This window comes from Rhinolophus sinicus, linkage group LG04 (assembly GCF_036562045.2).
Source record: "Rhinolophus sinicus isolate RSC01 linkage group LG04, ASM3656204v1, whole genome shotgun sequence".
In the NCBI taxonomy this organism is placed as follows: Eukaryota; Metazoa; Chordata; class Mammalia; order Chiroptera; family Rhinolophidae; genus Rhinolophus; species Rhinolophus sinicus.
The window spans coordinates 103,969,886-103,995,226 of NC_133754.1; the positions used below are offsets into that span (position 1 = coordinate 103,969,886).

A 25,341-nucleotide genomic window follows, 5' to 3' on the forward strand; every position below is an offset into this window, starting at 1 on the left:
GTACAACAGGAAGGCACACACAACCCACATAAGGAACACACCTGGAGCACCCAGCTTTGGTGACTAGGGAGACTGTATTGCTGGGTGCCACAGGACAACTACTACATAAGTCCACTCTACTAAGACCAGGAGGCATAGCAGCTCTATATAGAAACAAACACAGGGAGGCAGCCAAAATGGGGAGAAAAAGAAACATTTCCCAAATAAAATAATAAGACAAAGATCCAGGAAAAGAACTAAACAAAATGGAGACAAGCAAGCTACCAGATGCAGAGTTCCAAACCCTGGTTATAAGGATGCTCAGTGAGCTCAGGGAGAACTTCAACAAAGGGCTAGGGAAAAAATGGGAGATAGAAAACATAAAAAAAAAAAAAAAAAAAAAAAAAAAAAACCAGTCAGAAATAAAGACTACAATAACTGAAATGAAGAATACATTAGAGAGAATCAACAGTAGATTAGATGAAGCAGAGAATCGAATCAGCAATTTAGAAGATATGGTAGCAGAAAACACCCAATGAAAACAGCAAAAAGAAAAGAGAATCTAAAAAATGAGGATAGTTTAAGGGGCCTCTGGGACAACATCCAGAGTACAAACATTTGCATTATAGGGGTACCAGAAAGAGAAGAAAGAGAGCAAGGAATTGAAAACCTATTTGAAGAAATAATGACAGAAAACTTCCCTAACCTGGTGAAGGAAATAGACATACAAGTCCAGGAAGCACAGAGAGTCCCAAACAAGATGAACCCAAAGAGGCCAACGCCCAGACACATCCTAATTAAAATGTCAAAGATTAAAGACAAAGAGAGAATCTTAAAAGCAGCAAGAGAAAAGCAGTTAGTTACCTACAAGGGAGCCCCCATAAGACTGTCAGCTGACTTCCTAGCAGAAACTTTGCAGGCCATAAGGGATTGGCATGAAATATTCAAAGTAATGAAAAGCAAGGACCTACACCAATATTACTCTATCCAGCAAAACTATCATTTAGAATCAAAGGACAGATAAAGAGCTTCCCAAACAATAAAAAGCTAAAGGAGTTCACCAACACCAAACCAGTATTACAAGGAATGTTAGAGAGACTTCTTTAAGACCAAAAAAAAAAAAAGAAGAAGAAGAAGAAGAAAATGGCAATAACTACACACCTAACAACAACTACTTTCAATATAAATGGTTTAAATGCTCCAATAAAAAGACATAGGATGGCTGAATGGATAAGAAAACAAGACCCTTACATATGCTGCCTACAGGAGATTCACTTCAGATCAAAAGACATACACAGAATGAAAGTAAAAGTATGGGAAAAAGATATTTCATGAAAATGGAAATGAAAAACAAACAAAAAAACTATGGTAGCAATACTTATACAAGTCAAAATAGACTTTAAAACAAAGGCTATAAGAAGTGACAAAGAAGGAGCAGAAGGAGCCAGTAATCCCATTCCTATTTCTTTGGATATTTATCCAAAGAAACCCAAAATGTAATTTTGAGGGGACATGTGCATCCATATGTTCATTGAAGCATTGTTTACAATGGCCAAGATGTGGAGGCAGCCTGGGTATATATCAATGGATGAATGGATAAAGAGGAGGTGGTATATTGATATATGAATACAATGGAATATTGATCGGCTAGGGAAGGGAATGGGTTCTTGTCATCTGTGGCAGCTTGGATAGACCTGGAGGGTATTGTGCTGAGTGGAGTATGTCAGACAGAGAAAGACAGATGTGACGTGATTTCATTTATATGTGAAATCTAAAGAACAAAATAAGCAAACAAACAAAACAGAAACAAACTCATAGATACAGAGAGCATTTTAATGGTTGCCAGATTGTTGGGAGGTTGGGAATGGGTGAAAAAGGGGAAGGGTATAAGAAGTACAAAGAAGAACAAAGAAGAACTTTGCTGTTACAAAGTAGTCATAGGATATAGGGTATAGCATGAGGAATATAGTCAATAATATTGTAATAACTATGTTTAGTGTCAGATGGGTACTAGATTTATTGGGGGTGATAGATGGGAGGGGTTTTGGGAGACAGGGTGAAAAAAGTGAAGGCAGTAAGAAGTACAAATCGGTAGTTATAAAATAGTCATGGGGATATAAAGTAGAGCGTAGGAAATATAGTTAATAATATGGTAATAACTACATATAGTGTGCTAGATGGGTACTAGACTAGTCAGGGGGATCACTTCTTAAATAATATAAATGTCTAATTACTACGCTGTATACCTGAAATTAATATAAAATATTTAATGTCAACTGTAATTGAAAAATTAAAAAGTGGGGGAAGGTGAAGGGGAATAAGAGGTTCAAATTTCCAGGTATAAAACAAATAAGTCATGGGGATCTAATGTACAACATAAGGAATGTAGTCAATTATATTGTGATAGTGTGGCATGGTGTCAGATGGTTGCTGGACTTATCATGGTGATGAATTCTTTAAGTATATAAATGTTGAATAACTATTGTGTATACCTGAAACTAATATAATATTGAATGTTAGCTATATTTTAATAAAAATCTTAAAAACATAACTTGAACTAAGAATAGATATGCTTTAATTATTAAGTTAAATTGGTTATTATCATAAGAATTACATGATATTAATTGATAATGATAAATCAGATAGTCTTACATATAATTGTTAATCACTAATGTTATGGTTATAGCTAACTCTTATACTCAATATAAGTGAAGCTGAATTATTAAATGTAGTTTGGACTCAGATAAATAAGCTTTATGAATTGGACAAAAGAATGTGCAGGTCCAAACATTTTGTTGAAGGTGTCTGCAATCCCTTGCAAGTAAAATTTTTTGAGTATTTTAAAACTTCCAATTTTCTTTTTATAGTTGAAAAAGCAAAGGCAAGAAAAAAATATATTCTGCACATCCATCAAGGATGGCAAAAAATATAAGTCATGGTCCCACGTCCAGAGTCTTACAGTGATGGTATTAGCGATGATGGTGGTGATGATGACCATGTCCCCTGAGAGGCGGAGGCAACGCAGACTTGCTTCCCCTCTAAAAGGACCACTGGGGCTCCATGATCCCGAGTCAGGAAGGACAGCTGAGGCATCATTACTCTGAAATGAGCACGTCCCTCCACAGTAAACACTGCCTTCTGACAAAATACAGAAATATGCTTACATGACACCCAGCCCCTTAGCCCCAGCGGCTCCAGAACTGCTTTCCCAACGGGGACCTGATCCCCAGGGTCTCATCCCTGATTGGATCAGGGTCCTTGCTTGAGCATGAATCTTTGCTCAGAACTTTGTCTTTGTTCCCAGAGTCTTTATTTCTCCTTACCAGAAGAAATGAAGTTAGAAAGGCAGGCAAGAGCCAGCCTGTGGACAGCTTTGAAAGCGGGCTGCTTAAATGTCTGCAAAGTCATGGACATTGTGATAGGAATAGAAAATGAAGTTTTCCTTATACTTGGAAAGTGGTAAATGCAAAACAGTTATTAGAAACCCCTCTGAAATCCCCAGTTAATTGAGGCTTTTCTTTGTTTTTACTGAAAAACTATCATTTGGGGATGGATATTAAAAAGAAAATTGAAGAATTGTAATAAACATATAGGTAATTCTAGACATTTACACAAATTGATTCAATTATTAGATGCTTCTTGTTGTACATATTAAGAATTTTGGGTAATAATGAGGTTAGGAGGATGATTGTGGCATTTTAGAACTAGATGTGAAGTGGAGAGAATGGTCCGGACAGAAAGAGAGCCAAAAGACAAAGAAGAAGCAAAAGCAACTGCACGCTTTGTACTGACTGCGTGACCAGCACACCGGAGTGGTTTTGTAGCCAATAATGTTGATTTTATTTTTATGTGTACCTTTGAGTTAGGTTACTTTAAGGCCAAGAGCTTGCCTTTTTCATCCTTTAAAAGTAATGATAATGCTTAGTCTTCACCTGTTTTGGCTAATTCTTTTTTGGCAAACAGTATATTATATTAATGGTTGGATTTTAGTGTGTACTCCCTAGTTATAAATTAGAATTCCTTGGGTTGAACTGTGCTTTGTTTATTTCATATGCTACCGTGGGGGCATGTGGTGGTGTGGGCACAACCTGAAGAGCCTCATGCCTCCTCTCGTATTACATATTAATCTCAACTTGTTAATGACTGTTTTTTGTGGTGTGAATGGACATAGGACCCTTGCATTAGGGTAATTTACAGTTCAAAGTCCATTTATTTTAGCACAGATTGAAATTATTGGCAGGTTAAAGTTAATTTGTAACTTGCAAGTAAGAAATCTTGCCAGCCTGACCACAAAGTGTGAGACTTTGGTTAAACTGTGAGTGCCCCGTGTACCCACAATTCAGGACCTAAGGATCCCCGGCAACAGCCATGAGGATGGTTTCTCTGCACTTGATTTGTACCAGTTGGAAAAGTTGCACTTTTCATGTTAAAGAATCTGAATCTCAGTCAGATGAGTGAAGGGAGAGAGTCCCATACATCTGATTCAGAATATGCAAAATTGGCCTCATTCTTTTTCTTGCACATTTCCACACAGAGAGCCACTGATTAAACATTCAGCTAAGATGACAGGTTGCTACCATATCACATGAACAGTAACAGGAAAACGGGGTCTGGAACTTCAGTGATTGTGTTTTCACGACATTGAGTGGGATTATCTTCCTAATAAGTATTTAAAAAATGATAAGTTTTACCATCGTGTCATTAGCCCAAGATAAAACTGGTCTCGGTTATTTGAAAGAGAAGGAAAAAATATTTTCACTCAGCATTTTCAGGCTTGTTCACTTTTAACGTTTAGGGTCACAAAATGTCTTGATAATTTTAAAGATTTACGAGGCAATCACTGCATTTTGTGGTATTTTTCCGGGCAGAATAAGTGAAAGATTTTCACAGTGCCTAATGAATTACTTGTTAGATAAGCCAAGTTTTGCCCTGCTGTGGTGGGAACCCAGAGGTGAGCAGCCACGTGTGGTCTACTTGGGCAAACATGCTACGCTCTGATAGTGGAAGATCCACGTGCTGTACCTAACATAAACGCAGAACCTAACATAAATCAGATGTTATGGACTGAATCATGTCCCCCCAGACCCACATGTTCTAGTGTTAACCCCCAGAACCTCAGAATGTGACTGTATTTGGAGGTGGAGTCTTTAAAGAAGTGATTAAGGCAAAATGAGGCCATTAGGGTGGGCATCAATCTAATCTCACTGGTGTCCTTATAAGAAGAGATTAGGACACAGAGAGATACCAGAGGTGTCACATACAGAGGATGGATCGTGTGAAGAGGCAGCAAGAGAGCTGCTATCTGCAAGCCAAGGGGAGAAGCCTCAGAAGAAACCAAAACCGCCGACACCGGATCTCAGACTCGCAGCCTCCAGAATTGAGGCAGTATAAGCCCCCCAGTCTGTTACAGCAGCCCTAGTAAACGAATATACCAGGAATTAGGGAAGGCCTTCTGGAGAAAAGACTGGCTGGACTAAGAGAACTGAAGGAAAGGCCATTTCAGGAAAGGAGAACAGTGTATGTGAAAGCTGAGGGGTGAGCGAGGTCCTGACGCCTTCCAGCAACTTGAAAGAAGTGTGGCTGGAGCAGAAGGTGCAGCTGAGGAGGGCGAAGAAGGGGAGGGGTCCCAGACATTTGTCATTTCTGGCTGCCCAACATCTGAACACCCTTTGCATTTTAGGAGGATAAAAAAGTGAGAGGAAGCTTAGGGGAGCAGACACTGACTCTGAGCTCCCTGGAAGCCAGAACATGGCATTTGACTTAAACCCAGCTGGCTCATGTTTCCATCTGGGACTGGGACTCAGGAGGGAGGGACATGAAGGGCAGGATGGTGAAAATGGTTCACAGTGGCTATGATGGAATCCAGTGCCTAGTGGTAAAGCAGAAAATGCCACACGCAACTTGTTCTGTGACAACAAGTGTCCAATGGCAAGATGGCAGGTATCAATCAAGTGGATGGTAGGCATCAAGATATCAAGATGGCAGGTGCCTGCAGCAGCAGGCTAAGTAGAGTGACCAACTTGTCCTGGTTCACCCAGGAGTGTCCTCGTTTTACAAGTGCATCCCACATCCTAGGAACTCCCTGAGTCCCAAGCAAATTGGGAAGGTGGGCCCCCACACATTAGACAGATAGTTCCTGTGGGATGATTTTGGCTCTGACCATCTGTTTTTCCAAGCCTTGTTTCTTAGCTTCTCTGACAATTCTCAGTTACCAGACAGCTTTCAAAAAAAGTTCCTTTTCTGCTTAAGTTAGCAAGAATTGGTTTCTCTTGGCTGCAACAAAGTACGGAGTACTGAGACTGCGAAGGGTACTAAGATTACAGAGTTTAGACTGTCCAGAGGTCAAGGCAGAATAGGGAGAGAGGGCACAAAAGACTCTGTGCCCTCAGGTTCAGGTTTTCATTTAAGGATGATCACTTTGGCTACAGTGTGGAGAACAATTGGAATGGAAGATGGAGGCGAAGAGAGGAAGCAGTGAGAAAAGTTAGGGAAGTATGGTAACCAGACCGGCAGGAGAAGATGGCTGCCTAGATGCTCTGAGTAGTGGTGGATGGAGAGAGGCTGATAGAATTATTGATGAACGATAGACAACTAGGAACTTCAAGAGCACTGACCCCGAGACCATGAGAGCATCAACCCAATGCAGGAAACCAGACAGGGCATGCCCTCCACCACCTTCCACAGAATAAATGTCCATAAGGCTGGCGTGCACTGGCTCCTGGCTGCCAGCCCCTGCGGTTACCTGCCGCTGCTACTGACAGCTGACCAGGAAGAAAGGAAATACTGTGTCTCTTACCAGAGCCACTGAGTCCCTCTTCCTGCTATAGCAGAATTCTGTTAGAACTAGGTGCCCAAATCCTCCCAGAGGCTGTCAGGTCTGAATCCACACCCTCTCACATCCCTGTCTCCTTGGTCACCACCGCCCAGAGAGCACGTCATTCGGTCAGCAGCCCTGCCCTGGTCCCACCCTTCCCAAGCCCCCTGGCCTCCTGAGGTTCAGTTCTGAGCTGCCTTTTCTTGTGCTTTTACCTCCTCCTCCCCTTTCAAGGCCATTGATTTTAGGAGCCAGTGAACTGCAAGTGTCTGTCTCCAGATGGAACCGCTTCTCTCAGCTTCACATCTTTCTGTACATTTGCCTACTCGGCATCTCTATTTACATATTTTACAGGCCCCTGAAATGCAGCATGTTTAAAACTAAACTAATTTTCTCTCTCAAGCTTGCTTCTCCACTAGTGTTCTCTATGCTCATAAATGGCACTAGCGTTTATCCCACTGCTTATGCCAAACTGGAGTTCATGCTTCTTCTTCCTTGCTTTTTTCCACCCCCACCTCTATATGTGATGCATTACAAGCCATGACAATTTATTCAATAAATAATTATCAAGAGCCAACTATTTCAAGCTCTCTTCTAGGCACTGGGGACATGGTCTAGAACGAAAGAGACAAAAATCTCTGTTCCCTGTGGAACTTATATTTTGGTGATACAAGCTATGTGGCCCTAACATTTTGCCAGGCAATATAGGTGGGCTCAATAAATAACAGCTGGGTTACAATACTTAAAATGAAGGAGATAGCTGATCACTCCCTGGCCAAGGAACTGTGTGGATCATGCTTAAACAACAGCCAAGTGTAAAGGAAATTGAATTTATTGCCAATAAAAAAAATTTTTTTGAGGAAGCTGGCAATTTATAACCTGAATACCTAAAGAGATAATGAAATTGTCTATCTATATTGAAGTGCAGTGACATGAAGGAAGGACTCTACAGTGTTCACTAATTAATTCAACAAATATGGAGTGAACACCTGCTTTGAGCTAGACACCGTAGCTAGATACTATCAAGGATTGTGTATGATTTTATCCTATTTCCAAGCTAACAAGCTAACACAGTTTCATGGACGATGGTAGAAAGTACTGGGTCAGAGTCAAAGGACTTTATTATTCACAGCCAGCAGCATGAGTATCATATTCCCTTCAGTTCTTGCCTCCCAAGTGCCATTGGGCTGTTGCACATGCAATGGGTTTGTGTCACAGCTGAGGAACCATAAACTTAGAAAACCTCAATCTTTTATAGCGGGTGGCAAGCCATAGTGCTCAGCCTTTGTCCTGGAGAGAGACTAGCTTTAATCTACTGGACAGCCACAAACCTGCCTTCCGCACTGGAAGGAGACAATATCTCAGTCTTCTAGAGCTGGTCCCTGTACAAACATTGTTGAAAAAATAGTTGTAGTAGGCAGGGCTCTCCATACAGAAACCAAAGGATGCGCATATATATATATATATATATATATATATACACATATATATATATATATATATATATATATATATATATATGGAGAGAGAGAGAGAGAGAGAGAGAGAGAGAGAGAGAGAGAGATTGATTCATTTTAAGGAATTGGCTCATGCAGTTGTGGGGGCTGCAAGTCCAAAATGGACACGGCAGGCCAGGAAAGAGCTGATGTTGCAGCTCAAATGTGCAGGTAGCAGTAGCATGCCCTCCCCCTTTGCTCTGAAGTCCTTCAACTGATTGGATGAGGCCCACCCACATTATGAAGGGTAATCTGCTTTACTCAAAGTTGACTGTTTTAACTGCTAATCACAGCTTTAAAAATGTCTTTACAGCAACATCCAGACTGGTGTTTGACAGAAAACCAGGTACCATGAGCTAGTCCAGTTGACACATTAAATTAACCACCATAACTTCATGTTTCCCTGAAATTAAGACCTAGCCAGACCATCAGCTCCAATGCGTCTTTTGGAGCAAAAATTAATATAAGACCTGGTATTATATTATATTATACCCAGTATTATATTATATTGTATTATATTATAAGGCCCGGTCTTATGTTAAAATAAGACCGGGTCTTATATTACTTTTTGCTCCAAAAGATGCATTTGAGCTGGTTGTCCAGCTAGGTCTTATTTTCGGGGAAACACAGCAGTTCAGAACAAAAGCGAGATTCATGGAGAATTGTCTCCCAACGTGGTCTTAATGTTTAAAACTCATTCATTACTGCTGTCTTTAGACTCCCTGTAACCCCCCTACCCGTTCACTTATCTTTATATATTCAAACTTTAACTTTATTAAACAACTATGAATTTAATTCCTCACCCATATTGCATTTTTTAAAACTTTTATTTGTTTTTTCCCAGGACCCATCAGTTACAAGCTAAGTAGTTGTTTCAATCTACTTGTGGAGGGCGCAGCTCACAGTGGCCCATGTGGGGATGGAACCAGGAACCTTATTGAGAGCACCGGGCTCTAACCAACTGAGCCAACGCGCCCCCATATTGTATTTCTTAAGTTTTATTATGAAGCTGGTTCTAGGTGCTTCGGGCACAAAGTTTCAGTCCTGCCCTCTAAGGAACTTACCACACAAGAATACCTGAAGCGCTCTGATAAAGGTGTGCACAGGGTGCTGTGGGAACGGGTAATGCGGGCGGGAAGAGGGGGACGAGGAGCTGAGGCTCCCGGACTGGCTTCTCAGGACAGTAACCTTGAAAGGAGTAGGTGATTGCACGGAAAACGGGGAAAGGCTCACAGATTAGTGTGCTGGCTACGGGTGGTGGGTCAAAGTAATCTGGTGTCATTCTTTGTTCATCTGCTTTCTGGCTGATTTTATCAGGATTGATAAGACCTTGACTTCCTTTCCTTCCCGCTCCCCATAAAGGATGCCCGCCAAGAAGCTCCGGCGGTCCGCACCCGCCGCGCCCCCGCCCTGCTCCCTCCTTTTTGGCCCCGCCCTCCAGGCCCCGCCCTGGCGCAGAGCACTGTGGGAGCGGCTTCCTTGGATCTGCTTGTGGCAACGGCCTGGTGCCTCTCGGCCTTCGCAGCCTTTTAGATTCTCCACAGCGCCGGGTCCTCCCGGGCTTGGCTCCCGGTCGCCCAGCTCCCCTCACCGTGAGGTAGGAGAAGGGCCCGGGGGCAGGGGCGCCTCGGGGCCGGCGTGAGCTCGCCGCTGCCCTTGGGGGCTCGGGCCTGGCTTGTGAGGTCCGCGAAGGGTCTCTGCCTCCCGGGCGCACGGCCCTCCCTCCCGCCTCCGCTGACCGTGTCGTTCAGCAACCAGGAAGGTCGGCACCCAGTTAGACCTTTCACAGCAGACCTTTAATGTTTGTGTCACGTAAAGCTTTTGGAGGTGTTCCTTGACAGGTTGAGTCCGTGAGATGTGCCAGCACACAGCAGAGTGCAGACAGCGTGTGCTGTCGCTCCCAAGGACGAAAACAGGCCGACATTCCTCCTGGGCCTCAAATTCCACTTTTACCCGGTGGTTTTCCTGGTTGTGAGCGTTTGAGGACCTACATACAATAGGCGTCTTGGATGGAGGCTGTCCAGCACAGGCAGTAGAAGAGAATGATAAAAACAAATAACTCACGTTTCAAGAAAGATTTTACTGGCATTTCATTGATATTCAGGGGGCATCATCCCCATATTATTTCAACGTGACAGGCTCATGATGTGCAGAAACTACGTTTGGCATGGCTTGGAAACTGCAGCAAACCTGAGTTGTTACCTTTGTTCTGGCACCCGAGCTATTAGCGTGGGTACTGCATTCACCGTTTCCCACCTATCTTTCCACACCTTTAAAGTTCTTCTGTTCACCCCATACAAACTATTTTCAATCTGGCAGCAACCCAGTGGAAAGGATCTCTAGTTGTAAAAGTTGCTTGTTTTTATGGCATCCCTGTAAGCCAAGCTGACTTAAAGAGGACTGGTGATCAGGCAGTTCTTGTGTCAGTCCCCAGACAGCAGCATGAGCGCTTGGGAATTGTTAGAGATACTCGTTCTAGGGGCTGGAGGCGTGGGGATGACTCCCACCCACGACTCCCTGAGCCAGAAGCTCTGGTGCTGGGGGAGTAGTCATGTGTATTGCAGCGATCTGTATCAGAAGCCCTTAGGTTTCTGAGGCAAGCTCAAGTTTGAGAACTGCTGTTTTAGCATTACCTGAGCTAAAGCTTGTAAGTTACAATAGTTTGTATATCTTCTGTGAGTGACTTTTAACACCTTATGGAGGTATTTTGGAGTGAATGTTTCTATTTGATTGACATTGCACTCATACTGGTGAATTTTCATCTCCAAAAAATAATGAGAAATTAAAAGACCTAAATGTAAGAGGTAAAAGCATAAAACTCTTAAAGTTGTTTTAGAAGAAAACAGAAGTGTAAATCTTCTTGGCCTTGGATTAGGCAGTAGTTTCTTAGATGTGATGCCCAAAGGAAAAATGGGTAAATTGTCATCATCAAAATTAAAAACTTTTGTGCTTCAGAGGATGCTATCAAGAATGGGAAAAAATATTTGCAAATCATATATCTGATAACATCTAGTATCCAGAATAAATAAAGAATTCTTATAAATCAGGTAAGACAAATAACCTAATTTTTTTAAATGGGCAAAGCATCTAAATAAACATTTTCTTAGAGACCTACAATGGTCAATAAACACGTGAAAAAATGTGCTACATCACTAGTCATCAGCGAGATGCAAATCAAAACCATCATGAAATACCATTTCACAGGAACTGGAATGGTATAATCAAAAAGAGGGACAATAACATGTCGGCTAGGACGTGGAGAAACTGGAGCCTTCATACATTCTGGTGGGATGTAATATGGTGCAGCCACTTTGGAAAAGTCTAGCACCTTCTCCAAAAGTTAAACATAGAGTTGCCATATGACCCAGCAGTTCCATTCCCAGGTATATACTCGTATAATTGAAAACGTATGTCCACGCTAAAACTTCTACGGGAATGTTCATAGCAGAGCTATTCGTAATAGCTACAAAGTGGAATCAATCCAAATGTCCATTAATTAATGAATAGATGAGATGTTGCTGATCTGTATGATGGACTGTTATTCACCCATAAAAGGGAATGAAGCACTGACACGGGCTGCAACATGGATGAACCTTGAAACATGATGCTCAGTGAGAGAAAGGGCACGTGTTGTGTGATTCCATCTATGTGAAATGTTCAGATCACGCAAATCCATAGAGACAGAAGCAGATTAGGTGGGAGGACTGGAGAGTGAATGCTAAAGGGTCCCAGATTTCTTTATGGGGTGATGAAAGGTTCTGAAATGAAATAGTGGCGATTATTACACAACCTTGTAAATATACTAAAGACCACTGGGTTGTACATCAGAAATGGGTAAATTTTATGGTATGGGGATTATATCTCAAAAATTAACAATTTATTACTTCACATAAACATAATTTTTAAAAGGTTATGAGTAACCACATATATGTGGCATTATACTGAGCAATAAGATTAAGCTAAAATTTTTGTAGGAATTTACTAGTGCACTTAAAATTGTACAATCTTTCAAGAAAATATGTATTTTAACATGGGCAGCATAGCTCAATGCTACATTTCTTGGGTAGCTAGCCTCTCCCCGTCCCCAAATTACCTAAAATATTGACTGAACTTGAATGATTTCTCCTAGAAAGTCTTCCCAGATTCTCTAGCAATTTTTACATTTACAGTATATGTATATACATATATACATATACATATATATGCACAATAATTGCATATTTCCCATGCTTCTATTTTACTTTGCTTCGACATCTGTTTTATTCTGTCTTGCATTTTTGCCCAACATTTTACTGTCAAAAATTTCAAATGTACAGCAGAGTTTAAAAAATTTTACAGTGAACTTCACACTTGCTACATAGATTCTACCATTAACATTTTTCTATACTTGCTTTCTCACCTATCTGTTCATGTATCTATATTATTTTTATGCATTTCAGACTCAATTATAGATATTCAGCTTTCCTTTAAATATTTAAGTATGCATATTAGTTATGGTTCATTTTTGTTAGTTTTTTCTTTCAAGAAAGAATTTACAAACAATGAAAAGCAGATATTGCAAGCAAATGTATACACGTGTGTAACCCAAACCCCAGTCAAGATGCAGAACATTTACCATCCCAAAAAATTCTATGCAGAACTTCAGATCAGTGAAACAACACATAGTGTACTGCTTTGCATGAGGCTTCTTTCACTCAGCATAAGTGAGATTCTGCTATATTACTCTACGTGGCATCTGAATGCGTTACTTTTTATTGCTGAATAGTATCCACTTATAAATATGCCACATTTTGCTTATCCATTGTATTGATGGGCAATTGGTCTGTTTCTCATTTGGGGCTATTATGAGTAAAGCTCCTACGAACGTTCTTCTACAAATCTCTTTGTAGGCACATGTTTTCATTTCTCTTGGGTAAATACTTTGAAATGAAATTGCTGGGTCATAAGAGATATATATTATTTTTATGAAACTGCCAGACTTTTTTCCAAAATTGTACCATTTTACACTCCCACCAACAATAAATGAGTATTCCAGTTGCTTGCTATCTTTGCTGACGTTTTGTGTTTGGGGACTTTTTAATTTAGCCATTCTGGTCTGTGTGCAGTGGTTCCTGCCTTGCACTGTAATTGACTATTACATAGCTTTTTTTCTGCACTTGACACTAAGCTCCTTGAAAATCAGGAACATAAACTGTACCCTTTTCTAGTGCCTGGCACTGTCCTTTCATACTAGGTTTGGAATAAATGTGGAACGAGGGCAACAAATGAACGTTTTGACACCTAGTTTTGAGAATTTGACATGAAAAAAAATTGAAACCCTAAAAATGTGTAGAGGTAAATTTGACCAGAGAGGTTGTTAAATACTTTATTTCAATTAAGAATTATTTCTTATCCCAAGAACGTATTTACACTGCCGATTTTTCACAGGTACAGATGATGGAAAATGTACGCCTGACCCCAGAGACAGATGAAGACGATCTCTATTCTGGTTATAATGACTACAACCCGACCTATGACACCAAGGTAAACGGAATCTGGTTGCTTTTTACGTTAGTCTTTGTTAAGCAGCTAGTTCATGAAAAGCTTGGATTTGAGGGTTATGCTTTATTATGCTTTAAGTAAGCTGATTAAAAGCGTGGAAAAGTGCTATTATTGAAGACTCTGTTAACTTACACCAATAATAATAGCAGCAGAAGGAAAAACATTATGAGGAAGGTTATGGGGACAAAACTGGATTGGTCACCACTTGTATTCTTCAGCACTGGCATCTGAGCGTGTAAGTTAGAAAACGTCAGTCACTCAGAGTACCTAAAATCAGTTGGTTTTTTTAAGGCTCTAAATTTGAAATGTCATGTAGGGTTATTTTATTTCTTTTAATTAAATTACACAAGTATGTTATAGGAAAATTAGGAAATAGAAATAGGTATAAAGAAAAATTAAAATCATAGAAACTGTTAACATTAAGAGATAACCATTAGCTAACTTACAGTGCTTATCTAGCCAAACATTTCCCTATGCAAATACATATATATCTCTATATAGTTTGGGATAAAATGGTGTCATACTACATCATGTTCTGGTTTGTAACCTGCTTTTTCTCTTTTATTAATATCCATTTATGTCAACAAATCTACATTTGCTTAATATTTACTGGTATAGTAATTTAAAAGATAAAATTGTTACTAAGACAAATATTTGAATATGTTAAATCTTTGAACATTGTTGTGAGAGTTATAGTTTCCAAATTGTACATAAGCAAAAGCAAAAAATCCTCTTTGTAAACTCATCTTGAATTAGTGTATGAAAAAAGAGAATGAGGGATGTGGGAGTTAATTTACTTGATAGTATATAAGCATCAAATATTAGCGTTTATAGGACTTTAATTTAGGAAATCTCATTCTATTCTAGAGTTTTTCATATAGCTTTTAGTCATTTTTAAATTATTTTTCCTCTGGAGAAAAATAGTGGTCTATAAATTTAAGACCGAGAAAGAAAACAGGGAAAGTAAATGGAAACCATTCACTTACTCTATATGAAATAAAAATCTAGGAGATACTGATCATTGTAGAAAATTTGAAAAATACAGAAGATTGGAGAAAAAAATAAAATGACCTAAATCCTTTCACCTAGAGATTACCTGTATTAGATATATACCTGGTGTTTTGTTGTATTCTCTTGTATTTTACTACGCAGGTGTTTCTCTACCTTCATACACACACACACACACACACACACACTCACACTCACACTCACATAGGTAGGATTGTATAAACTCATTTGTATGGGCGGAAAAAAGGGGGAGAAAAACAATTTGTATGAAAGCCTAGACATTTTCCTAAGTTAGTATAAATTATGAAAACCCTTCATATCTCCCCATTTCTCCCAGTTATAAAAGTTAAGTGTATAAAAAATATACATGCTCATTGTTAGAAAACAAAATTATCCATAATTCAATCACTCAGAACTAACTACTATCAACATTTTATTGCTTTGTCTTTCCGTCAAAGTTTTAACAGATTTGAATTGAACTAGCATTTATTTTTCTGTTTGCTTTTTTACATTCAGCTACCTCATAAGCAAAGGTTCATGACACTAAAAATTGAAATAAATATAATTTTCATGGCTACATAATATATACAGTTGATTGCGACTATTTTCTGATCATAGGATATTTTGAGTTTTCTGTTGTTATAAATGACAACAATGCAGTGAACAGTTTTATGCATAAATAACTGTGTATTTTGATCTAACATTTTCTTGGATCGAGTCTCAGAGATGGAATTAGATCATGAATATGATTGTTTTTAAAGAACCAGAGAAAACTTCCTAACTCATTAGGTCGTCACAGTCTGGCTTATTTCATTTCAAGTGAATATTTAGACTATCAGACACAAAAATAAATCATACGGTAAAATAAAAATAATATTTGGTTTACCCATGGTTTTCTTTTATCTTAATTAATTGGAATAATAACAAGTTTAATATATAACTGAATTATTTGAAACAGTTGCTAAGATGGTCCCTAGATTATACAAATGGTTAATCAAATAATTAACAAAGAAAAAATTACAAAAGTTGAGTTAGTTGGTATTTGTAATTAGAGAATTTGTTGACAATTTTTAGTTTGTCAGTTAGAATTTGTTGAGCTGATTATCAAATTTTACTAATAGTTTAGGAATATTAGAAGACTTCCTTGTCCTAAAAAAATCTGCTGAAGTAGTATAATTAATTATGTATGCTGAAGGTTGCCTTTGGTTTAATACTTCATGAGAAAGTTGCCTGGTTTCTATGGCTAACCGAGAATTATATATTTATTTAATTTTATGTAGTTGATATGGAAGGTTATAAAGATTATTTAAAGTAAAAATTAAAGAAGAATACTTGCACATAATGAAATGTTTAAAGTGTACTGTATTATCTCCTGGTTATATAAACATTTTACTTTAATTTTCTGCAGAGTTTTAAAAAGTTGATATTGACTCTTTTTTATGTATTATTTATATTTATTTTTTAATAATCAAGTAGATTTTTGTGGGAAGTACAGTAGTCCCCCCTTATCTATGGAGGATATTTTCCCAGGCCCGCAGTGGATGCATGAAACTGGGATAGTACTGAACCCTATAAATACGTTTTTTCCTATACATACACACCTATGATAAAGTTTAATTTATACATTAGGCACAGTAAGAGATTAACAATTAATAATAAAATAGAACAATTTTAACATTATACTCTAGGAAAAGTTATGTGAATGTGGCCTGTCTCTCAAAATCTCTTATTGTCCTATGCTCACCCTTCTTGTGATGATGTGAGATGATAATTGTCTACGAGATGAGAGGAAGGGAAGTGAGTGAGACATTATTAAGTAAAATAAGTGTTACCTGAACACATGTACTTAGATACCCCAACAGTCAGTCTGATAACCTGTCTGATAACCGAGACAGCTACTGAGTGACTGGTAGTGACTAGCTACTGAGTGATTAGTGGCAGGGAGCATGTATAGCATGGAGATGTGAGACGAAGGGGTGATTCATATTTTCCGACTACAGTTGACCTCCGGTAACTGAAACCGAGGAAAGTAAAACCTCGGAAAAGGGGGGACTGTATATTGAAATAAATCAGAGGCTAGTGTGGGAATTGTGCACAAGATGTGTATGAGGGTTAGAGCCAGAGTGTGTGTTGGTGAAGGAGTAGGAAGTACAGGCTGGTTAGAAATTGGCAGTTGTTAAGACAGGGTGCTTTCGAGAGCCTGAAAATGGCATTTTGTCCAGGAAACCTAGGAACACTTGTATCTTGTTCTTGACTTACGTTCCTTTTCTCAAATTTCCTGTGGGTGAATATGAGTACAGGAATCAGCGGAGCATAATAACATTTTACGTGTATTTCAACTGAGGCTTGGTTCCCAGTGGCTTTGCAGCCTGGACGTCTGTTTGCCCCGGTTCACCCTAGTGTGAATCTCAGACATCACCTCTCCAGGGAGATGAAAAGTCATTTTCACTTAGACAAACAGAAATGGAACAAGAGGAAGTGTTTGCCCCATTGCTTGCAGAGAATATGGCGTTTGTGTCCCAAGGCTTTCTCAGGCAGGGCTGGTAGTGATGGTCACATCCTGTCGACGAAGATGAGGTGTGTGAGGAGGGAGAAAATGATGTGACTCTGTTTTTCCTGTCTAGCTCCTTGGAGGAAAGGCTGCACCCTAGTGTTCCTGATCTTTTAACCGGGCGTAATGATGTCGCCCATTCAAACAGTGGCCAGTAAATTGTCCTCAGGATTGAACAACATTATCAGTGCTCCTCTTCCTAGGGAAAGAAGAAGCCTTGATGTTTTGGGCAGTGAAGGGGGGAGATTTGAGGACAGGGGCTCTCGAGCCCCTACCAGATGTCAGCAGATGGGGTAAGATGAATTATAGAGGATCATGAATACCAAACAAAAAAGGTTCGACATTTTCTTTTTAATTCTCACTTCAAGTTGAATGTTAAATTTGTCTTTTCATTTTAGGAATTGGAGAATGACACAGCTTTTCAGCAAGCTGTGAGAACTAGTCATGGCAGAAGACCTCCAGTAAGTGAATTTTTCTTAATTGTGGTAAAAAATACCTAAAATAAAATTTACCATCTTAACCATTTTTAACTGTACAGATCAGTTAGTGTTAAATATAATCCTTGTCATTGTTGTGAAACCGATCTCCAGAACTTCTTCGTCTTCCCAAACTGAAACTGTAGCCATTCAGCAACTCCCAAGTCTCTCCCCCAGCCCCTGGAGACCACATTCTACTTTCTGTCTCTATGAATTTGACGACTCTCAATGCCTCATGTGAGTGGAATCACCTGGTGTTTGCCCTCCTGTGACTGGCTTATCTCACAGAGCACAATGTCCTCAAGGTTCACACATGATGTACGTAGCATGTGACAGGATTTCCTTCCTTTTTAAGGCTAAATAATATTCCATTGTCTGGATAGACCACAGTTTGTTCTGTGGATACTTGGGTTGCTGCCACCTCTTGGCTATTGTGAACCATGCTGCTATGAACATAGAGGTGCAACTATCTGTGAGACCCTATTTTCAATCCTTTGGACACTTACCTGCCCAGAAGTGGGATTGCTGCATCCTATGGTGATTCTATTTTAAAATTTTTGAGGAACCGCCATACTGTTGTCCATAGTGGCTGCTCCACGATACACTCCCACTAGCAGTGCACAGAAGTTCCAATTTCTCCACATCCTCGTTAACACTTATTATTTTCTTTTTTTTTTTTTTAAAGTAACAGTTTTAATGGATATGAGGTGATTCTCATTGTGGTTTTGATTTGCATTTCTCTGATGATTAGTGATATCTTTTCATGTGCTTGGTGGCCTTTTGTATATTATCTTTGAAGAAATATCTCTTCAAGTTCTTTGCGCATTTTTTAACTGTTTTACTTGATTTTTTTATTGTTGAATTCTAGGAGTTTTTTTTAATATATTCTGGATATTAGCCCCTTATCAGATATATGATTTGTAAATATATTTTCCCGTTCTGGAGGTTGCCTTTTTACTCTGTTGATTGTGTCTCGTGATGCACAAAAGTTTGATGTAATCCCATTTGTCTACTTTCTGTTGTCTGTGCTTTTGGTGTCATATGCAAGAAATCATTGCTAAGTCCAATATCATGAAACTTTTCCCTTGTGTTTTGTTCTAGTAAGAGCTTTATAGTTTTAGGTCTTTAATCCATTTTGAGTTAACTTTTGTGTATGGTGGAAGATAAGGGTCTAACTTCATTCTTTTGCATCTGGATATCCAGTTTTCCCAACACCATTTGTTCAAAAGATTGTCCTTTCCCCATTGGCACCCTTGTTGAAGATCATTTGTCCACATATATCAGGGTTTATTTCTGGGCTCTTAATTCTGTTCCATTGGCCTATTTTTCTGTCTTTGTGCCAGTAACAAGTTTTCATTACCATAGCTTTGTAATCTGCTTTGAAATCAGAAAGTGCAAGTTCCCCAACTTTGTTCTTCTTTTTAAAATTGTTTTGTTTTTCAGGGTCCCTTGAAATTCCAAATGAATTTTAGGATGACTTTTTCTAATTCTTCAAAAGCTATCATTGGGATTTTAATAGGGATTGCATTGAATCTATAGATTGCTTTGGGTTGTATAGATATCTTGTCATATTAAGTTTTTCAATCCCTGAACATGGATGTCTTTTCATTTACAGTGGTACCTTGGTTTTCAAAAGTAATCCATTCCCGAAGACCGTTTGAGTTCTGAAACGTTAAAAAACCGAGGCACTGTTTCCCCATAGAAAGTAATGCAAAATGGATTAATCCATTCCAGACCTTTAAAATCAACCCCTAAAACTTCAAATTTAGCATGAATTTTACTATCTAATGATACCATAGATCCATAAGATTTACAGCATTCGTAAACTGAAATGTTCGTCAAAGGAGACGTTTGAAAACTGAGGTACTACTGTACTTGTATTTTTCAAAATTTTCTCAGCAATGTTTTATAGTTTTCAGTGTATTCAGCAAGTGAATTTTAAAGTATTTTAGATCAAAGAGTTTTTTATGCTTTTGAGAATATAAACATTATTATTTATATAAGGAACTGGATGGGATATGTTTACCTAAAACACTCACTGTTTAAAACGTATTTGCCTCTCTAATTTTTTATTTTATTTTTTTATTAGGGAATATTGGGGAACAGTGTGCCTCTCCAGGGCCCATCAGCTCCAAGTCGTTGTCCTTCACTCTATTAGTGGAGGGCGCAGCTCAGCTCCAAGTCCAGTCGCCGTTTTCAATCTTTAGTTGCAGGAGGCTCAGCACACCATCCCATGCAGGAATTGAACCGGCAACCTTGCTGTTGAGAGCTCGTGCTCTAACCAACTGAGCCATCCTGTCGCCTGCCTTTCTAATTTTTAAAGTTACATAAATACTTCAAAACATTGGGGCTTTATTTACAAATTACTCCTCCCTTGGATAAATGACCCTCCATTAATTAATCTTCCACCGGTACATAAATTGCTGGAGTGATTTTTCAGTATTATTAGAATTTTTGTACACACATCTGACTTGCACAGCGCATGGACTCTGCCAAGATTCTTTCATGGCTGAAAATAAATAAGATTGGCACTAAGTGCAGCAGTAGAGTATAGACAGTTCTGTCCCTAACGTTCCTTTTAAACCGCTTCTCCCCATGTGCCCTCTACTACGCAGCAATGGTTCTCAGTCCCCTACTTCTGCCCCCGGGGACATTTGGCCTGGAGGTATTCTGGTTGTCACAACTTGGGTAGGTGCCACTGGCATCTCGGGGTCGCAGGCAGAGATGCTGCTAAACACCAAACAGGCACAGGGCAGCCCCACCCTCCATAAAGAATTATGTGGCAAAAGGTTGATGGTGCCAAAGTTAAGAAACTGATATACAGCAACTCCTGTGTTTCCCAGGAAGTGTCCTCCTGCTTCCGTGTCCCTCACTTTGTCACCTTCTCCCTTTCCTCCCTGTCACACGTATTAGCAAATCTAAACGAGCAGTGTTAAAGCACGTAAGACGCGGAGGATCTTGGAGGCGCTTGCCCATCTCCTTTGTGTAAGTGAATTTAGCGTGGTGCCTGCAGCTGGAGGACAATTCCTCCACGACAGTCCTCACTTCTGCCACCAGTGGCAGGTGCCGGGCTTCCCCACACCACCCTTGCTTCCGTGATTCTCTGAAAGGGCTAATAGAACTCACTGAAAGCTATAAAATTACACTCATGGTTTAGACAGGGGAAGTTTGCAGGTTAAACTCCACCAAGGGGAGAGACACAGGGTAGATTTGAGGTTCAAACCTGGAACTTCTGATGGCCTTTCCCTGTGGACGCTGGGTGGCATTAGCTGCTCCCAGCCACTGCATGTGGTGACAAGATTTATGGATTGCCAACCAGGGAAGCCCACCCACAACCCTGGTATCTGGAGATCTGAGTGGGGCTCCATGGCACACTGTCTGCATCTGCATGGCTGACTGTTAGCTTCCAGCCCTCCTGGCGGTTAAGGCTAATGCCTCTGGAAGCTGGAGCTGGAGCTGGGATAGTGTGTCCCAGAGCTGCCATTGCAAAGCACATGCATACTGTCTGGTGGGCGAAGCCCCAGGACTGTCGGAGACCCAAGATCACCTCCCGGTGACAGGGCAGAGCCAGGCCTCTGGGTAAAGCTAGTGCTTGACTACACATTCCACAACCTGTACTTTAATTCTGAGTTACCTTCATTACACAGAGAGACCACAGGGTGAGTTCTTCCTCTAGGCTAAGCACTAGACTCTCAGCTTTTTGCAGAGGCAGACTGCCGTAGTCATTGGTCTTTCCTTTACATATGTAGGTGCTTCATAGATCATATCGTGTGACTTAGCATACGTAAGCGAACAGTGTCTTCAGGTTAGTGGTTTCAGCCATCAGATGTCAGGTGATAATTTCACCAGGCTGGCCTTTCAGCAATCTTTAGACGTGACCTTGACCTCAGAGACCCTCATTTTATAGCTGAGGAGACTGAAGCCCTGAGAGCCAGAGGTCTCATAGCTGTCTGTAACTGGGCAGAGCTTCGGTCTCCTGACCCCTGCTGAATAGTACTGTCATCATGCCCTGCTTATTACATTAAATGGGAAAATTGTGTCACTTTCATATGAAAGATACTGGGCTCACTTAAGAGAGATAACATGCTAGCTCCTAAGGACCATCTTCAGAGGGGAAATAAAATGGGCTCAGATATTACAAAGTATAATGTAATAAGTGTAGAAAGAGTAGTTAGGGGACCATAACGAAAGGGTATTTATCACTAGCTGGGACAATCAGAAGAGGCTGCTTAGGACACAAATTTACAGTTGAATGTGAAAGGGTATGTACAGTTAAGACTGACCATGAGATATTGGAGGAAAGGTATGATAGGTGAGGGTGTAAGGTGGATAAGGGAAGAGATTGTGAGGAATCCAGTTTGTCTAAGAGATCTGTCCAATGCTAAAACAAAACAATACAAAACAGATTTAGTCATTGTAAGTAGTTAAAAAGAATAATGGTCTCTCCTTCAGTTTGTATTCGTGGAAAAAATGCTAAGACCCTGTCCTTCTTTTTCAGGTTTTTCTAAGACCTGTTATCTGTCAATTAGGTCAAGCTTGTTAATTTTTTTTTAAATGTTCTGTATTTGTAATGATTTGGTGCGGGGGGAGGCTACTATTTCTACTATTAATGAGAAAGATATAGTCAATTTTACACTGTGAGTGTGGATTTCTTTCTTTGTTTTTAGTTTTTTGCTTTATATATTTTGAGCAAAAATACTTAGAAATGTTATATTTTCATGGTAAATTGAGCTTTTTGTTGTTATGAAATGTCCTACTATAGCTCTAATAATGCTATTTGTCTATTTTGTCAGATACTAGTATATTGATATGGCTATACCAGCTCTTTTTTGTCTAGTGTTTGCATGATATGTCTTTGCCATCTTTTTACTTCCAACTTTTCCATATCCATTTATTTAAGATGTATTTCTTATTAGCAACATGCAATTGAGTTTTGCTTTTTCAATACAGTCTGATTATCCTATTCTTTTAATGAAGTATTTGGTTTATTTACATGTAATGAAATTACTGATTTGGTTTAAATTTATTGTCTAGCTATTTGCTTTTTGTTTTTCCAGCCTCTTTTATGTTTCATTTTCTTTCTTGCCTTCTTTTGTTTGATTGTTTTATTCCATTTCCCCTCTCTGTTATCTTGGGAGTTTGTATCTTTAACTATTCTTTGCGTGTTTTCCTAAAGATTACAATATCATCTTTAGCTTATTAAAATCTAGAATGTGTTAGTATTTTACCACTTCCTGGACAGTGCTAGAATTTTACATTATTTTCAGTTGCAGAATTTCCATTTATTCTTTTTTTTAAAAAATGGTTTCCTCTTCTCTGCTGAAATGGTCAAATCTTGTCTTTTAATTAATTGAACATACTACACATAGTTATGTTAAAGTCTGTGTCTGACATTTTCATTTTATGCATCACCTTCTGGATTTCTTTTTATTCTTTTATTTCTCTTGGCTTTTGGTTAGATAGTCTTGCCTCCTGTATGTCATATGTGTCTATTTACATTTATTTATTTAAAATTATTTAAAATTAAATAATATTTAAAATTCAGGTCCTTGTTGCACCAGCCACATTTCAAATGCTCAACAGCCACGTGTGGCTAGTGGCTATCTTATCAGATAGGGGAGACGGAGAACTTTTCTGTCACTGCTGCTAGGTGATCTCATCTGTCACTAGAGAGAATTCACTTTTGCTTATGGCCCTACAGGCGCTAGGAATTCTGGATCCCCTTAACCCAGTTGAGTTTGAGATGATTCTAAATTGGAGTTCAGTCCTTATGAGGGCTGGTATACTTCTAACTTACTTTTCAGTCTTAGAGTGTAGCCTTTTGATATCACATCTAGGGCTGGGAGAATTATCAGGGTGGCCACAGGCCCCCAGCTCCACCATGGATCTCCTCAGATCTGTGAGTCTGCGAAAGGCCGTGTTCAGCTTCTCAGCCATGCCTTTGCAATGAACAGATGCCATGTTCAGCTTCTCAGCCATGCCTTTGCAATGAACAGATGCTTCTGGGAGAGAAGCAGGCCGCCTTCAGGCTCACCTCTCTAGCCTCCCCTTTTCTTTATCTGGAGAACCTGTAATTCTTCAGCTTTTGTTCTTTATTCAAACTGATTTTTTTCAAACATACTTTTGTCCCTAGCTTTTTAGTTCTTAGTGGCAAAGTTGTTTAAAACAGTAACCCATCATAGCCAGAAGTAGAACTCTCTACTGATGTTTTCACCAAACATTTCAAACAAATATGCCGACTGACTGACATACTTAGGTCGGTTTCACCTGCGTGGTCTTGTTTGAGTCCAGCTACAATTTTGTGATCGGCATCCCTTACATCATTATTTCAAAGGTGAGAAACTTCAGGTTCAGAGAGATGAAATAAACTCAGCTAGCAGAGGGAGAGCTGAGATTCAAACCCAGATTCTCTGACTTCAGATCCTGTGTCTATTGTTAGACGTAGTGGCTGGCAGTAATAAATGTGATGAACAATAGAAGCAGCCGTGCAAACTGATCTTTCCTGTTTGTACCTCAGATCTAAAGTCCCTTTTCTCCTTTAAAGTGAATTCCAAAATAAGTCTCCTTCTCGATACTTAAAATACCTGAGCTCCTCAATATTTAGGACAATTTAAAAGAAGTTATTCTAAGTACTATATAAACATTTCTCTATTGATGAGTCTGTATTTTCCACTTCTTTTCCAGTTTTCTGTTACGTAGCTTAATCTGAATTCTATTAACTATGTCTTTTTTTTCCTCTCCAAGATAACTGCTAAAATACCAAGCACAGCAGTTACTAGACCTGTAGCTACTGGATATGGGGTAGGTTTTCTTAAGCTGAAACTATTAAGATGCTATTTCTCATACATAAGTTCACTGTAGGCAGTTCTAAATAATTTTGGCTATCTTTCCATCCATGAGCCAGATATATTTTCCATTATTGATAGTTATGACCATTATAAAGTCTCATTTGATTAATAGCTTTGAATAGTGTAGTCATTTTGATTGTGAATATATCAGAAAACATTTTCTTACTTTTTTCTATTCATAAACCTTGTGTTTGTTGATTGACTTCATTTCCTTTTCTATATAACGTCACCAAGTCTCATGTGTATTCCATTCATACATTTTATGTGAAATTAGATGTTATATAAATGTAATGATGTTTATAATTTTAAAAAAACGTACTAATTAATACATGGAAAAGTAAAATTTAAGAAAAATTTCAAAGGCATATATTTAGATCTTACTTTGAATTGAGATCTTTGGAGGAAAAGTGCTATATAAAAATCCATACAGGAAAATCTTGTACAAATTTGGATGTTTTAGCTTACGTGAAATAACAGAGGAGTGGGAGAAAAATGCTAGAATGAGGTGGTGTTTCCTTGTCCTTCTGACATACTTGTTAGGGGTCAGAAGGACGGTTTCAGAACCTAGAAGTCCATGGCACTTGCCTTCGAGCTGTCCTTTTATGTGAATGAAGAAAGTAACCTTATA

General features: G+C 39.2%; 1 protein-coding gene across 9 annotated transcripts in view; it reads left to right on the forward strand.

The window, feature by feature from the left end:
- Nucleotides 1-25,341, forward strand: part of IFT88 (intraflagellar transport 88) — a 129,337-nt gene that overhangs the window by 13,448 nt on the left and 90,548 nt on the right. For 4 of the 9 annotated variants that reach the window (XM_074330134.1, XM_074330139.1, XM_074330137.1 and 1 more), the window contains 3 exons: nucleotides 13,717-13,812; nucleotides 17,788-17,850; nucleotides 24,610-24,666. In XM_074330134.1, the coding sequence (XP_074186235.1) occupies nucleotides 13,717-13,812; nucleotides 17,788-17,850; nucleotides 24,610-24,666 (216 nt within the window). Of the gene's footprint in view, nucleotides 1-9,727; nucleotides 9,887-9,926; nucleotides 10,052-13,716; nucleotides 13,813-17,787; nucleotides 17,851-24,609; nucleotides 24,667-25,341 lie in introns of those variants that run through there. The other 5 variants (XM_019715699.2, XM_019715698.2, XM_019715696.2 and 2 more) reach the window with 5 other exon arrangements.